At 46.7% G+C, this 16,239-nt stretch overlaps 1 protein-coding gene across 7 annotated transcripts in view; it reads left to right on the forward strand.

Annotated features, from left to right (window-relative positions):
* The window catches only part of KDM4B (lysine demethylase 4B), a 169,365-nt gene that overhangs the window by 91,064 nt on the left and 62,062 nt on the right, over positions 1–16,239 (forward strand). For 5 of the 7 annotated variants that reach the window (XM_066344809.1, XM_066344812.1, XM_066344813.1 and 2 more), the window contains exons 7-8: positions 553–602; positions 5,571–5,674. In XM_066344809.1, coding sequence (XP_066200906.1) covers positions 553–602; positions 5,571–5,674 — 154 coding nt within the window. Of the gene's footprint in view, positions 1–552; positions 603–5,570; positions 5,675–6,509; positions 6,589–7,205; positions 7,542–16,239 lie in introns of those variants that run through there. The other 2 variants (XM_066344816.1, XM_066344815.1) reach the window with 2 other exon arrangements.

Consider the following 16,239-nt stretch of genomic DNA (forward strand, 5'->3'; position numbering starts at 1 on the left):
GGGCATCAGCAGGATGTCACTCTCGCTTCATTTGTTTGCAAACTTCCACCTGACATCTTTTTTTTTTTAATTTATGATAGAGCCTTGTAATCTTTCAAATGTAAAAGGTATAAAAATAAAACTAATGAAATGGGTGGCAGATGAAAAATTTCTCCTTCCTGAAGCTTCTTTCCCCTTTGGCTCCTAGGACTGAGAGGACAGGCTGGTGACACGATGTGGCTAAAGTTCTCACCCCTACAGCTCCAGTCCAGTGCTTTTATTTTATTTTTTTGCTTTTTAACCTTATCGAAATTTAGCATGCTTAACTGGGACTGTCTTTACTCCTGGCATTTGGGTGTGCCGTCACAACCTGCCGTGTCCCTGGTCCTTGCCCTCCCACCTCACCAGCCCCTTCTGTGTCAGTCCCGCCCCTGACAGCTGCTCACTCACCTCACAGTGCTGACCACAGCTGCAGTCACTTCTGCTCTGTACATGCTTTGTTTGTCTCCCCGAGGCTCCCTGGGGACTCAAAGACCACATGAGCTCGCTTCTGACATGCCTTCCTTCTTGTAGGTACGCCATCCCACCGGAGCATGGCAAGCGCCTGGAGCGGCTGGCAATTGGTAGGTGTCTGTGGCCGAGGGCTGGGACTGGGGCCTGGGCAGGGTGAGGTGGGGCAGAAAGCATGTAACAGGCTTAGGGCCCTATCTCTCCAAGGTTTTGCTTTGTGTTTGTGTTTCAATTTTGGGGAGCTACAAAATATCATTGTCTTATTTTACAATTTCCTTGCACCCTCATGATCAGATCCATGGTTCCTCCGCTAGGGGGGTTGTCACTTCATGGATTCTGCACAGAATACCGTTGCTCTAAACCCACATGTTTTCTGGTTTTGTAGCATGGAGTTCTTGGACATGACCTCAGGCTTCTGAGGGCCAGGGAATGTAGCCACATTCTGTCTCTCTCCCGATGCTTGGCACTGTGTCTCACCATTTTCTAAGTTGTCTTTGTTTAATCTTGAAAGTGACAAATCAGTTCGGAGCTACCTCATCTGGGCCTCAGAGCTGCATGGTGACTGCAAGGACCTACCCTTTTATGCGGGGTTCTGATTTGCCTGGGTTCCTTCATCAAATGTCCCTTCCAAAGGCCACTGTCTTACCACTTGTATTCAGACCCTCGCTGGGGCCTCATGGGGTCAACAGATTTGTCAGAGTGGGTCCCAGGCTGTGTCTAGAGATGGGGCACTGACCCTTCAAGGTCAAGGCAGGACCTCAGGGTGACAGATTTGTAGAGACCTGTCAGACGTCTGGCTAGGTGGTGCTGAGGCCCCTGACAACCCTGATGCAGGGACTGGGCAGGTCATCTTCTGTTGTTCCCCGTCATTGGCACCCTGCTTTCTGTCCCAGTGGTCTGGCCCTCTCCTATCACCTCAAGATCTGGCTTATCCCTCAAAGGCACCTGGTGGGGGCAAGGTGATTGTTTGGGAGCTGCTCCAAAGTACAGGGTATCCTGATCATTCTGAAAGAGCCACAGAACCTTCTGGAAGTCATCGCTCAGTGTTGGTGCAGGTTCCCTCACTGCAGTCCTCTGGCCCTTCCTCATTTCTCACCAAAATAAGATCCATCACACTCTGTTCCCCTTCCCATCGGCATTTTGACTTTGGAGATGGGAATAGTGCATCTTTCTGGAAAAATAGGGGTCTCCTGTCCTAGCTGTACTTAGAGGTATGCACCTGCTCAGCAAATACTGCATGCCAGTGACACAGGTCCTGAGAATGGAGGAAGGGCAAGCAAGCAGGTGTCCCTAGCTTCCCAGGTGGAAAGTGGTGATGTTATTTAACATTTCTGTTGGAAACCTGAACCTTGTCCGCTTGGGAAGGGCTGAGGACTGCTTTCTGGAGCACGCTCTCACAGTTGATATGCCACAGTTACAGATAGCCCTAGTCAAGGTCTATTTCACTTATTATGCTCTAAAATAAAGGCCAAATTAAGAATGTTTTTCCATTATATATATTTTAAAATAGACAATTTAAAAAAGAAACACAGATTTATTTTCTTACAGTTCTGGAGGTCAGAAGTCCAAAATAAATCATATGGAGCTAAAACCCAGGTGTGGGCAAGGCTGGTCCTTCTGGAGTCTCCAGGGGAGAATCGTTTCCAGCTTTTTTCAGCTTTTAGAGATACCACATCCCTGGCTGGTGGGATTTCTCCATTGTCACAGCCAGCAGAGCAACCTCTTCCATCTCTAACTCTGACTCTCCAACTTAACTCTTATGGGGGCCCTGTGATGACACTGGATCTGGCTGGTAATCCACGATCATCCCCATCTCAGGGGCTTTAATTTAATCCCATCTGCATAGTCTTTCTTGCCAGGAAAGGGAGCATAATCACAGGTTCTAGGAATTAAGACAGGGACATCTAGGATGGCCACTGTTCAGTCTCCCACACCTACAGAGCCGCAGAAGAAAACATTTCAAGGCACTCATGGAGACACACTCTTGTGATTACATGGCTGGCATCGCCTGACCTTTGCTGACAACTTCTCTAAAGTCCAGTAGTTGCCACATTCAGACTTTTGTCGCTCAATATGCCTTTGCTACCAGAAAAGTTTGGGGTGATCCCAGATACGCTAGAGAACCCGGATATGCTGTGTGGCCACCCACCTACCCCGGATGGTTCCTTGACAGCTCTCCTGGGAACTCAGCTGTGTGCAGCCAGGGCCCTGCTGCCTGTGGTTGCTGATGCCCAGGGACCTGCACGGCTAGTAGGAGGCTTAGTGGCTGGGGCTAGAAGAGAAGGAGTGAGCAAGTGCTGATATCTACAGGAGGCCACCTGTCATTCATTGCTTCTTAAAAAATAGGGACTCATTAAGTAACTCCTTAGCAGGGTAGAACAGCTGCTAGAATTGGAGAAAGTGGGCTGCAGCACTGGAGGAGGGTTGGGAAACCATGGCAAGGCCTTCCTCCATGGTCCCTTGCTCAGGCCTGCTCTCCCCTCCTCGGAGGAAGGTCAGGGAGGTTCCAGGACACGGGAAGCCTGCCCTTTTTGGTGTCCCTTTCAAACTTTTTGGGGGACAGTCATCTCCAACACCATTGTTGAGATGGGTGGAATAAGTTTGTAATTAATATGGAAAATGAATAGCTGCACTCCAAATGGGCTCCCTAGGAGAGTTGTGGAGCCCACAGAGCATTAATGTGTTGGTGCATTATTGGTACTAATCACTTAAAATGTGTGCCTTTATTAGAGCTTTAATGAGAGCCACTTAAGCTGTGCATTAAAAAGAGGAACTGCAGAGAAGCCAGCGGGCCAGGCGGCAGGTAGCCATAACTCTAATTGAAATGCTTTTACTGCGGAGGAAAGTTGCAGGAATTCAGTAATCTTTTGCACTTTCCATAATCTTGCCATTGTGTCCTTGTAGCCAGGCACCATCTGCCAGCCCGGAAAACAGTAAAGCCCCTCCTCCCCACGGTCAGCATGTTTGTGGGGCTGTGTGCTTGCACACACGTGTGTGCACACACACATGTGAATGTGCCCTCTTTAACCAGTGACACATCAAGAGTGTGCATTGAGGTCTAGGTCAGCTTCTAGAATGGTCCTCGGGCCAGCCATGCCACAGGGTCAGTCCTGAAGGGCAGTGGATGTTCAGGGGCACATCCCGCACCTTATCTTCACTGAATTATGGTAGCTCTTCTTTGCAACCTCTCAGTGATGGTTTGCAATGAGCAGCTCAGCTGCCTTCTAGTAGAATTTCAGAACCTTCACATGGAATTTCAGAACTTGCTTTTCTTTAACCACAGGATGCAGGTATCATTGATTTGAAGTTCAGCCAGCAAGTGGTTTGGAAACTATGCTAGTTAAACATGGTTTCTGAGTAGGTAGAGCTGATAGTCTGAGTTCCATATTTTTACCAATATTACCTTAAGTTAGCTACATGTTAGCCTTGAACAGAAAGCATGTAACAGGCTTAGGGCCCTGAGCTGTAGACTCAACCAGCATAGGGCTGTTAACTGCTATTTCCCTAGAGGTCTAGGGACAGGTCTTAAGCAGGGCCTTGGGTAGATCGATGGATGGGCCAAGCCTCTGTCTCCTCTCCTGCCCGGTGGCCATGGGAACCATGCCTGCAAAGAGCCAAGAGCAGATGCCCCCTCTTTGTTGCAGACTCAGTTGTGATATGTATGTTGGGGGAGCATCAGTCCTCACTGATTATGGCTTGTCTGGTTCTAGAACAGGAGTCGGGAACCTTTTTGGCTGAGAGAGCCATGAACGCCACATATTTTAAAATGTAATTCCGTGAGAGCCATACAACGACCCGTGTACTTTATGCATTACCCAATAATACATGAGAATGTTTTATATTTTTAACATTATTATTATTATTATTATTATTATTGTATTTTTCTGAAGCTGGAAACGGGGAGGCAGTCAGACAGACTCCTGCATACGCCCGACCAGGATCCACTCGGCATGCCCGCCAGGGGGCGATGCTCTGTGCATCTGGGGCAGCGCTCTGTTGCGACCAGAGCCATTCTAGCGCCTGAGGCAGAGGCCACAGAGCCATCCTCAGCACCCTGGGCCATCTTTTGCTCCAGTTAAGCCTCAGCTGCGGGAGGGGAAGAGAGAGACAGAGAGGAAGGAGAGGGGGAGGGGTGGAGAAGCAGATGGGCACTTCTCCTGTGTGCCCTGGTTGGGAATTGAACCGGGACTCCTGCACGCCAGGCTGACGCTCTACCACTGAGCCAACCGTCCAGGGCCAACGTTATTATTTTTTTAATTAAAGATTTGTCTGCGAGCCAGATGCAGCCATCAAAAGAGCCACATCTGGCTCATGAGCCATAGGTTCCCGACCCCTGTTCTAGAACATCAGCTTCTGTATCCTATCTAGTGGGCTATGCTGTCACATGATTCAGTGACCACATGGATTCAAGACAGTTGGTCTTTTGGAGTGAGTTAGAGGGGAAGTCTGTGCAGCCATGCCATTTCCCATCTTTGACTGTGAATGTATGCCGTGGACATGTGCCCTGTCACAGACAGCCCTGGCTTGTCCTCTGTTTCAGGTTCACTAAACAAAGGCTAGGGAATGTCACCATTTCTGTCACCAGCAGAGCACATGGCTGTGTGATGTGGTCCATGTGTTTGGTTTCCTTGGAGTTGCAGGCACCTTGCTCTGTGCTCTGATAGGAGGAAAGAGCTGTCCTGCCCCAGCCCCAGCCCCAGCCCCAGACCCTACCCCTGCCCCAGCCCCAGACCCTGCCCCAGGCCCTGCCCCAGCCCCAGCCCCAGCCCCAGCCCCAGCCCCTGCCCCTGCCCCTGCCCCAGCTCCAACCCCAGCCCCTGCCCCAGCCCCTGCCCCAGCTCCAGCTCCAACCCCAGCCCCTGCCCCAGCTCCAGCTCCAACTCCAGCCCCTGCCCCAGGCCCTGCCCCAGCCCCAGCCCCTGCCCCTGCCCTAGCCCCTGCCCCAGCTCCAACCCCAGCCCCTGCCCCAGGCCCTGCCCCAGCCCCAGCCCCTGCCCCAGCCCCTGCCCCAGCTCCAGCCCCAGCTTCTTCCCCAGGCCCTGTCCCAGCCCTTAGACTGATAACCATCTTTTTCACTCTAGGGTTTTTCCCTGGGAGCTCCCAGGGATGCGACGCCTTCCTGCGGCACAAGATGACCCTCATCTCGCCCATCATCCTCAAGAAGTATGGGATCCCATTCAGCCGGGTATGTAGGGGCTGCTCCAGGAGGGGCTTCTCAAGCCTCAGGCTCAGGTTACCACAGACATCCCAGGAAACTGTTTTTTTAATCCTTAAGAAGGTTCTAGAACAAGGGCAAGCCAGGAAGGGCCATATTAGCTGAGCAGTCAGCCTCCAATTTCCTGGTAGAGGCGAGGATGGAAGAGGGGAGAATCAAGTGAGACCTTGACTTTGCCTTCTGCCCCCTCCCAAACCCAAACCCAAACCCAACCCTAACCCCAACTTAAGCCTAAATCTTGGCAAAGTGTGGCTAGTGGGTTGTCTCTCTGCAGGGTCCTGCAGGGTTGGGGTTGAAGAGTGGAGGGGCAGCTCCTACAGACTTTCCAGGAAGCTGTGGAAGACCCCAAGACCTGGGGCAGGCCCTTCTCCTCCCTAGTGGGGGCTGGGTTCCATTGCCCCCTTTGCCCTTGATCTCCAGCCCCAGCCACAGTCCAGGACAGACTACCTTGAGAGAGTGAATATCTGTTTAGAAATGAACTACTGAGTCTCCCTCAGAGGGGAGACTAAACTTACTTTACTGCTCCAGGGGTGAAGGGCTGTGATGAATAGGCCTGAAGCCAGGGAACCTGGTTGGCAGGGAACCCACTGTCCTGTGGAATGTAAGAGGTAGGGAGTGAGCACTTGAAGTCTCCAGTGGGGCTCAAGGGCTTCTGGGCCTGAGGGTAGCTCTGCCCTGGGGTCAGGCTCAGCAGTTGTGCACTCCAGGTGATTCCTTCTCCAAGGGCATGCCCCCTGGGCAGGAAAGTCTAGGCTTGTGTCCCCCATTGGTCCGGGCAAGAGAAGTTATGCTGGGAACCTTCCAGATAGGCCTCAGCAGACTGGGAGAAGGACACTGTGGGAACCTGGGCTTCTGAAGGTTTCCCCAGAAGAACGATTTGTCAGGTATGGTGGCAAGTTCTGCGATCAGACCCTTGTGCCTCACTTTTGCCTGAGTGTCAACAAGTTGGAAATTGCTGCTTCCCCCCCCTCCCCAAAGGGAGAAGTAGGGAAGCAGAGAGATAGACTCCCACATTCACTTGACTGGGATCCACCCAGAAAGCCCACTAGGGGGCGATGCTCTATCTGGGGCATTGGCTCCATTGTAATTGGAGCCATTCTAGTGCCTGAGGCAGAGGCTATAGAGCTATCCTCAGTGCCCAGGCCAACTTTGCTCCAATAGAGCTTTGGCTGCAGGAGGGGGAAAGAGAGATAGAAAGGAGACGGAGGATGGGTGGAGAAGCAGATGGGCACTTCTTCTGTATGTCCTGGCCAGAAATTGAACCCAGGACATCCACATGCCAGGCTGATGCTCTACCACTGAGTCAAACGGCCAGGGTTTGGAAATTGCTTCTGATATTTCAATCAAACTGTCGGCAGCATTAGTGCTTGGACTGGGGATTCGTTATTTCTGTTGGGGCCACAACCAGGAAGTTATTCCCAGCCACCGCTTGTTCATCAGGTTGCAGAATACTTTGTTTTGATAAATTCAGGTTCTTCTCTTTTGTTTTCTGTCTGGTCAGAACGCCCTGTTGCCAGGAACCTCATGGATAGATCACAGCATTGCTCATGGAAGTGAGAAGTACTTGCTCTCCTGTGGTTTGTCAAAAACATTCTCCAAAGTACTTCCTGGACAGGGGTACAGGAATTGGCTGGTGGTGCTCCCTTTACTTCCTATGGCCAGCAGGGTGAGGGATTTTGTCTCCCGGCTCCGATGGATGCCCCCATCAGGGTTCGATATGGATCTCTGATCCAAGTTCCTGGCGGCCTTCACAGGAGTGACTCCCACATTCTACTTATAAATATCTGTAATGGTATTTACCTCTAGAAGAAAAAGCAGATCAATAGCAAGATTATCAATAATTAAAAGTGTGTGTTTCTGTAATCTGCCATTGGCTTCCTTATTTATTCTATGTGAGCTTGCACAAGAAACCAAATTCTGGGCTTTACCTGGGACTGGCGTGGGGGGCTGGTGCTCCCTTCACTCCTTACTACTTTGCCATCTGGCCTATCCATCATCCCCACTGCCTTGTAATTTACTGTCACGAAAATGTTGACAGTGGTGACGTAGAGGACAGACATTGTGGACTCAAGATGAAGCCGCTAGGACTTAGATTTTCTGACAGAAACATAATCTTCTTGTCCTGAGTGAATTTTCTGTTCCCGGCCTTGATTTATGGCGGCGGGTTGGACAGGGGGAACTAGACCCAAAAGACTGCCCAAGCCTGGAGTGGAGGCACCTTTGCCTCACCTGGGGATGTCAGGCTTGGCATCCCCAGGACCCTGTTGTGGCCCCAGAAGGTTCTGTACTCACACAGAGCCATGCCCTGGTGGAGAGAAGGGGAGCATGCAAATTGGCAGTGGAGGATAAGTGAGATAGCACTTTCCAGGGTCAGCTAAAAAAAAATAAGAAAATCAGTAACTGCATTAAAAAAAAATCAAAGCTCTGAGTCCTGCTGCAATAACCTGCCAAGAAAGCCCTTGCCATAGATGGGGTATATGCAAGTATTCTCTTCCCCCATCTCCTACTGCATGCTTTATTCCTCACATATGGCTGTCAGTTGGACAGGAATTTAAAAATATACTTAATGCACACTGACTTCCCTTGATTGGTGCAATTCATTATTTGAAAAGAAAAATATCTAGTGTTCTTAAGCATTGGCTTCTCTCCAGACTGTCGGTTTTGATTGATTTTTGACTCTGTGGTTGGCTTCTGGAAGTTTCACCTCATGTTCTCACTACCCATTCTTCCGCCATCCGGGTTTGATGCCTCACTGGTACTTAAATGAATCCAGTGATTTCTGCTCATCTCTCTGGGGGAATAAGTAAAGATTAGCAGACCCAAGAACTCCTACAAATCAATAAAAAGATGAACCACGAGCTAAACAGGGAGTGGTGAAAAGCTTGAACAGATTGCACAAGGAGGTGTATGCACAAACCAATGTGGTGTAGCATTATGTCTATTTAGGGAAAGGTGACCAAAGCCTCAAGGAGATCCCAAATGCTGAGAGGGGAGCAAAGAGAACTCTCACTCACCACCAGTGCTGGTGCAAACAGGCAACCACTGTGGAAAAGCAGTTGGAGGTTTCTTGGAGAAGTGGCCGTGCACCCACCCTGAGACCCTGAGGCCCCCCTTTGTGTCTGTTTATTCAAAAGAATGCAAGCACATGTCTGAGAGGAGAATGGGTAATAGTGACACATCTCTGCCACAGAATTCTCTTTAGGAGCAAAAAGAGAAAGACAGATGTGCACACGAGATAAATGAATCTCAAAGAGCAGAGAGGCCAGATGCAGGAATATAGACCATCTGATTCCATTTACATAAAACCCTAGAAAGAAACAATGTGGTGGCCAAAAGCACACTGGAATGAATGATACTGGGGTACTTCAGTTCTCAGGGAACCAGAAATGGGCTGTTTCTGTCTGGGATGGTGATTACTCAGACTCTGCACAATCTGTGATCTGTGTCTTCTACTGACTGTAAATCAAGGGAAAGACAGGACCAACTGACTTCAGAGAAAGTTGCTACCATGCCACCAGCCTCAGCTTCTACAACTATGGATTAGGCCAGCAGTCCCACTTCATGAGTCCTGGAGAGTGGAAACAATTCACACTGTTGTTTGTGGTCTGTCTTTGGACACAGTCATCTCTTGGAGGGCTTGGTTGATAGGCAGGTTCAACAGCAGAGTGGTGCGGGTGTTCAGTGTGGTCATGGGAGGTATCCCCTCCCTAGATGGGGGGGATGAAGCTGCAGTTCTCACCTTTTCCTGCAGGCTTTTTGATGGTGGTTTCAGAAGCATTGATCTGGAGTCATTGTGGGCTCCACCCCGTCACTCATACTCAGCTCCTGGGTTTGGAGTCTGTTTCAGTGTCGGTTGTCCAGACCACTTGAATAGGTCTAGGAACATTAGCTCTCCCTTCAGAGCTCTGACATTGACATTGTCTCCTTCCACATGTTGTGTTTCTTTTGTCTCTTTGAGCTCATATAGAAGGCCCTACCTCTTGGAGTAGGACAGTTTCTTTGCATTACCTATGGGGACTTCAGTCATGTTAGGGCAGGATACTGCACTGTGCACACACCCCATCCTTCATTCAGAGCCTCTGCAGCTACCATCAGTGCTGTCCTCCCATCCCCCAATGTATGGGAACATCTTATAGAGGACAGGAGGTGTGACATGGCCACCTTCCTCTAAAACAGGAGACCCCCTCCTCACCAAAACCGAAAAGTGCCTAGAATGGTAGCATCTAGCAGTCCCTTTGTATCTGCAGTTCACCCCTCTGAGGAGTGCTTACTGTGTCTGTTACCTCGGGGCTCCAGCTAGGTTATGGTGAACAGGGGCTAGTAGTGAGCTTTTGACCTGGCTGCCACCATTCCTACTTTCTTAGCCACATGGGAAATTGGCTGGAGCCTGTTAAGTTAGGTAAAGCCACTTTTCACTTGTCAGATTCTGTTGGCTCCTGAGTCAGGGATCGCTGGCACATGTTGGGAGCTCCTTGAGCGCACATCCCCCTTCTGTGCTCCTTGGTAGCTCCTGGTGACCTTCCCACTAGCCTGTCCCTGCCCCAGGCCAGGCGTTGGTTCTGGCAGGTGAGCCTTGCATTAACTACTCTTCCTTCTAATTCTGGGACTTCCCCTCACCTGTCAGCACTGCCATGGTCCAGCGCGGCTAATAATTCTGGGTCCTGAGGGAGAACTGTGCGGAATTAAGAAAATAGACTCATTGAGAAAAGAGGATAGGATCGGGGGACCTCTTCAATGCTGATGGCAATATCCAAGTGCCAGTAGCCCCCAGTTTGCTTTATTATATAGCCATATGCAAATAAGGAAGTCTTTGATACAAAGTCATACATCTGAGGCAAAAACAGGAATTCTCTTAAGGCATAAACAGGAATCCCCCCACCATGCATAAGCGAAATCAACCAACATTTGAACGAACAAAGTGTGAGAGGAAGGGCATGTAAATTGCTTCCAGCAACTTAAGCAAGCAAGTGAAGTGAGTGCAAATACTCAGCTTCATAGCCAATATGGAGGTGGGGGAGGGAGAACTTAGCCTTTTGCTAACCTTTGAATTTACAAAGGCTTTTTGCTACTTGCAGTCTACCACATATTCTCCTTTTCTTTTTTATTTTTAATTTGTGTGCTGAGATTTGCACTCATCTGATTTCTTAGTTTCCCAGATTCTAATTTGGAGGCAGACTGAAAAATTCCAGAATAAACACAAAATTAGTATAGCCAATGCTAACAGATATCCAAACAAGTATTCTAATACATTAAAGGGATTAAAGTCTTTTAGATTATCAAGCAAAGTTTTAGCCAATACAGCAGGATCTATAATAGTCTTTGCTGTTTTAAATGTCCTTAATATGTTCATGTAATTTCACCAAGTCCATGTTGGCACCATCACCATTCCACATCCCTGAAGATGCAGCCCAACCCCACTCAGTCTCATTGAGAGCTGTCACAAGGAGCAGGAGTCCAGGAAATACATCTAGGAAAAGTCCAGGAGTCCAGGAAAAGTCCAAGAGTCCAGCAACATATCCAGGGAAAGTCCTCATGGCACTGGAATTATTGTCATATTTCTACACTTTGCAGCTAGCATCCAAGTCCCAATGACTGCTGCTTCTGGCTAGTAATGATTCAGGTAGACTGGAAAAGCCATCTGCAGGCATGTATGGAGATGGAGCCCCTGTTCTCCTCAGCCTGGAGAGAGGGGGGCCCTTTCCTGGAGTTTTGCAGCCATGGAGGTGGTGAGGAGAACCTTGGGATACACTATGCTGGGTAGCAGAGGTAAATCTGTCAAAATTAGCAGATCCCAGCCTAAAATAGGCATGGGGCATTGAGGCAAGAGGAATAAAGGAGACAAACAAAGCAGCAGAAAATAGGACTATCAACACCCCCAACAGAGATCTTCGAGGGATGAGTAAAACCCTGAATATTCAGACAAGACATAGTAAATGGCCCTTGTGTCCATAAGAAATGAGATCAGTTTACCTGCTACTTGGAAGAAATCCCCTAGGCCCCTGGTTGGCAAACTGCAGCTCGCAAGCCACATGCGGCTCTTTGGCCCCTTGAGTGTGGCTCTTCCACAAAATACCACATGTGGGCACTACCTTGATAAGGAATGTACCTACCTATATAGTTTAAGTTTAAAAAATTTGGTTCTCAAAAGAAATTTCAATCATTGTACTGTTGATATTTGTCTCTGTTGACTGAGTTTGCTGACCACTGCCCTAGGCTTGTCCACAGTGACATGAGATGGGGCCAACAGCCCTGGGCACCTTTAGCCTTCAGTGGCAAATCCCAGCAGGCTGGACAAGGTTAGGTCACAGGTGGCTGGAGCAGGGCTGGAAGAGACTGAAGCCTCCCTTAGAGAAGTGAGGGGGCAGCTTACCTTTCAGTGTCCCTTTTACCCCACAGCAAAGGTATGTCCCTGGTGGGGGCCGAGAAGTCTGGTAGGCTTTAGCTCAATGATCTTCCTTTCCACTATTGAAGCAGGGCCCAGATGGAGTCCTATGAGGCCCCTTTGGGGCGTTGGAGCCTTTAAGGGTGTATGCCAAGAACTGGTATTTTACTTGATCTCTTTTGGGCTTTGTCTGCCTCTTGGTCATTATAGACCTTAAAAGCCATGCTCAGAAGATCTCACTGAGGGGTATGAGGGTCCTCATCTGCCTATATCTTTTTCCATATATCTGGAGCTATTTGGAAAAAAAGCAGTGTTATTAGCTGGATCAAATAAAAGAGGGTAGAAGTTTGCAGGAGAAAGGTTTGGCATCTCCTGTACATCAGCATTCAAAAGAAATTTTTTAAAGTAAAAAGCATGATAAGGAAGATTTGCAGGAGTTCCAGGATATGACTCCCCCTTTTATATTTTTTAAAATTGACCTTAAATATTTGTTGAGTACACTTTATAATATTTTGACTTCAAAGATTTTAAGAAATACTTGTCTTTATGTTAACTTCTAACAAAATGTAGTAAATGCTTTTCCTACATATGCAGGAGCATTGTCAGTTTTAATCAGTTTAGGAAGTCCAATAATAGAAAATGCATACAAACAATGAGCTATAACATGCTTAGCAGCCTCTCCTGTTCTGACAGAGGTTACTATAAATCCAGAATATGTATCCACTGTAACGTGGACATAGGACTGTTTGCCAAATGAAGGTATATGAGTAACATCCATTTGCCAAGATTGTCCTGGTAGGAGTCCTCGAGGGTTAACTCTTAACGAGGGGACAGATTGTAGTATAGGACACTTTGGACAGGATTTAACAATCTGCTGTGCTGCTTCCAGAGAAAGTTGAAATTGTTTATGCAGGGTTGCAGTGTTCTGGTGATGAATAGTATGAGACTGGATTGCTTGATCTGTCATGGTTGCTCCAATAATTTTCTTTTTGGTAGTCTGATCAACAAGGGCATTCCCTTGTGCTAAAGCTCCAGGGAGCATGGAGTGAGCTGCAATATGTCCTATAAAACATGGAGCTCTATGGTGACGTATAAGTCTTTGAAGAAGGAGAAATTGCTGAAATAATTCCTCATCAGCAGTTGTCCCTAAGACAGCAGTCTTTATAGTGGAAACAACCATAAGTAAATATTTGCTGTCTGTATACAGATTAAAAGAGGAACATGGCAAGTGCTGAAAAGCTATGATAATGGCATGTAATTCTAGTCTTTGAGCTGATTTTAAGGTGACTGTTTCAGTATAAAATTGTCCATCAATTATTAAGCCTGCTATTCCTGAGTTGGCCCCATCAGTAAAGACTGTAGGTGCTTCAGGAATGGGCTTATTAACAATTGTCTTAGGAAAGACAAATGTAGTAATTAATGAAAATTAAACCATTTTATCAGCTGGGTAGTGAGAATCAATTTGGCCTGTAAAATTTGCAAAAGCAGTTTGTCATTTAATGGAAATTTCCCAGAGCCATTGTTGTTGATCCTTTGAAAAAGGAACAAAAATAATATGAGGCTCAAAACCTATAAGCTGTAAGAGTCGCCTATGCTCCTTGATAATCAAGGAGGCGACAAGATCAAAATATGGAGATAAAACTTTCTTAGGAGTAACAGCTAAATGAATCCATTCAGTAGGACCTGAAGCTTGCCACAATCGTCCCATTGGAGTGTAACTCAAGGGACAAATTAGTAAGGCAATTGATTCTTCAGGATTTATGTGTTTTAGTTGTGCTTGTTGCAAGGCTTTTTCTACAAGCTTTAAAGCTTGCTGCCCACAGCTGTAAGTAGCCAAGGAGAAGCTGGTTCAGCCGAGCCTCTAAGAATATCAACAAGTGGCTTCAGTTTCCCGGTAGTTAATTTCAAGGAAGGTCTAAACCAATTAATATCTCCTAATAATTTCTGGAAATTGTTTAGAGTTTGCAAATGATCTGTCCTGATTTCTAATTTTTGTGGACAAACTTTTTGTCCCTCAATAATTTTTCCTAAATAAGAGAAAGGTAAAGATTGCTCTACCTTTTCAGGAGCTATATAAAGTCCTGATTCTTTCAAAAAATATTCTAGTTGTTGCAAAATGGTCAACACAGTGCCTTTATCTGGATGAGCAGTAAAAATATAATCCATATAATAAACTATGTACACCTTAGGGTGCTGCCTTCGTACTGGAAGAGATAGCTTGAGCAGCATATTTTTGGTACAAGGTAGGACTGTCAGCCATACCTTGAGGCAAAACTCTCCACTGGTATCGCTCCATTGGAGCCTCGAAATTAACTGAAGGAACACTGAATGCAAAACACTTGCAATCATGCGGGCTTAAAGGAATAGTAAAAAAGCAATCCTTCAAGTCGATAATTACAAGGTGAAAATTCCATGGAATGGCAGTAGGAGAAGGAAATCCTAGCTGGAGAGGACCCATAATTTCCAGTCTTATTTATTGCTCTTAAATCTTGTAATAGCCTCCAGTTTCCTGATTTCTTTTTAATAACAAATATAGGCTTATTCCATGGGCTATCAGAAAGTTCAGTGTGCCCAAGCTGTACCTGCTCTTGTACCAATTGAGCAGCTGCCTTAAGTTTCTCCTGAGAAAGGGGCCATTGGTCTACCCATACAGGATTATCTGATTTCCAAGTAATTGGATCTGCACAGTGCATTATTGGAGTAAGCAGGAGCTACCAAGGTCCCTATGCTAAATTTTGATATCCTAATCCACGCTTTCTGGTATTGGGTGCCACTTCTATGGGGGTGAGAATCCCTGCTATTCTTTCCCTAGTCCCTTAGTGGGCAAAAATCCCTGATCAAGCATTTGAGTACTGACTAAACCGTTAGGACTGACAAGCAACGCTCCCATATTTTTCAAAACATCTCTACCCCACAAATTAACTGGCAATCCAGGGAGCACATAAAACTGGAAAAGTCCAGAATGATCCTCTTTATCTTCCCATTGTAAAAAACTAGAGCTTTGTTGAGGGGATTTACTCTGCCCTATACCTTGTAATTCTGTGGCTGCTGCATTAAGTGTGCCAGGAAGGAGACCATTGTAGCTTAGCAATAACAGATACATCAGCTCCAGTATCTAAAAGTCCTTTAAATTTATGCCCTTGTATTGTTAGTTTCATTTCAGGGCATTCTGACCTATCTTTTGAATCTAATAGGCAAAATCAGAGGAACCAAATTCCCAATTTCCTCGGGGCCCCTTTTTGCAGGATGTGGCCCGAGAAGCAGAATTAGCATCCTTATACTATTCTAACTGCCTGAAGCAGCTTGAGACAAATTCTTGAAATGACTTATTAGGTTGCCCTGCTTAATTTTGCTCAATTCCTTTGTTTTACCTACTTGAGTATAGCCTTACACATAAACAAGACAATTTATGAACAGAAACACAAGTATAACATACAACTTAGATTAATCCTAATACTTGAATTGTTATTTGGCTCCTAACTCTGAACACACCTCACAATGCACTAACCAAACTAGTAAGTCTTAAGGATCTACATTCCATTCTGTTTAAATTTAAATGAGCGCTCCTTACAAGTTCTAAAATTTTATTTTTTCAATATTAGAGCCGGCATTTCCAATTTTTGCATGCAAGAACTTAATCCAGGCCTTAAAAACAGACACATTTTAGCCTGACTGTGGTGGCGCAGTGGATAGAGCATCGACCTGGAAGCACTGAGGTTGCCGGTTCAAAACCCTGGGCTTGCCTGGTCAAGACACATATGGGAGTTGATGCTTTCTGCTCCTCCCCCCTTCTCTCTCTCTCTCTCCCCTCTCTATAATGAATAAATAAAATCTTTAAAAGGCAAACACTTAAAAAAAACAACAAAACAGACACATTTTAGACAACATTAAACAAAGACTAAATAGAAACAAGAATTAGACAAACCAGAGAGAAACCTGGGATTTCAGAGCACAATCAGATTAGAAAGATGCCTGTTTGATTTTAGTCAGGGTATTTTCTGACAGAGGGACTGAAGGATGGGACTAAACAAAATCTCCCTGAGAAAATTTGCTCTCGGCAGCTGCATGAGCAATTTTGTAGTCAAATCCACCAGGGGTCCCCTGCCTAAATTTCCAGGCAAAGAATAGGAAAGAAACAAAATAATAGTTCAGA

The sequence above is a fragment of the Saccopteryx leptura genome, chromosome 1 (assembly GCF_036850995.1).
Source record: "Saccopteryx leptura isolate mSacLep1 chromosome 1, mSacLep1_pri_phased_curated, whole genome shotgun sequence".
NCBI classification, from domain to species: domain Eukaryota; kingdom Metazoa; phylum Chordata; class Mammalia; order Chiroptera; family Emballonuridae; genus Saccopteryx; species Saccopteryx leptura.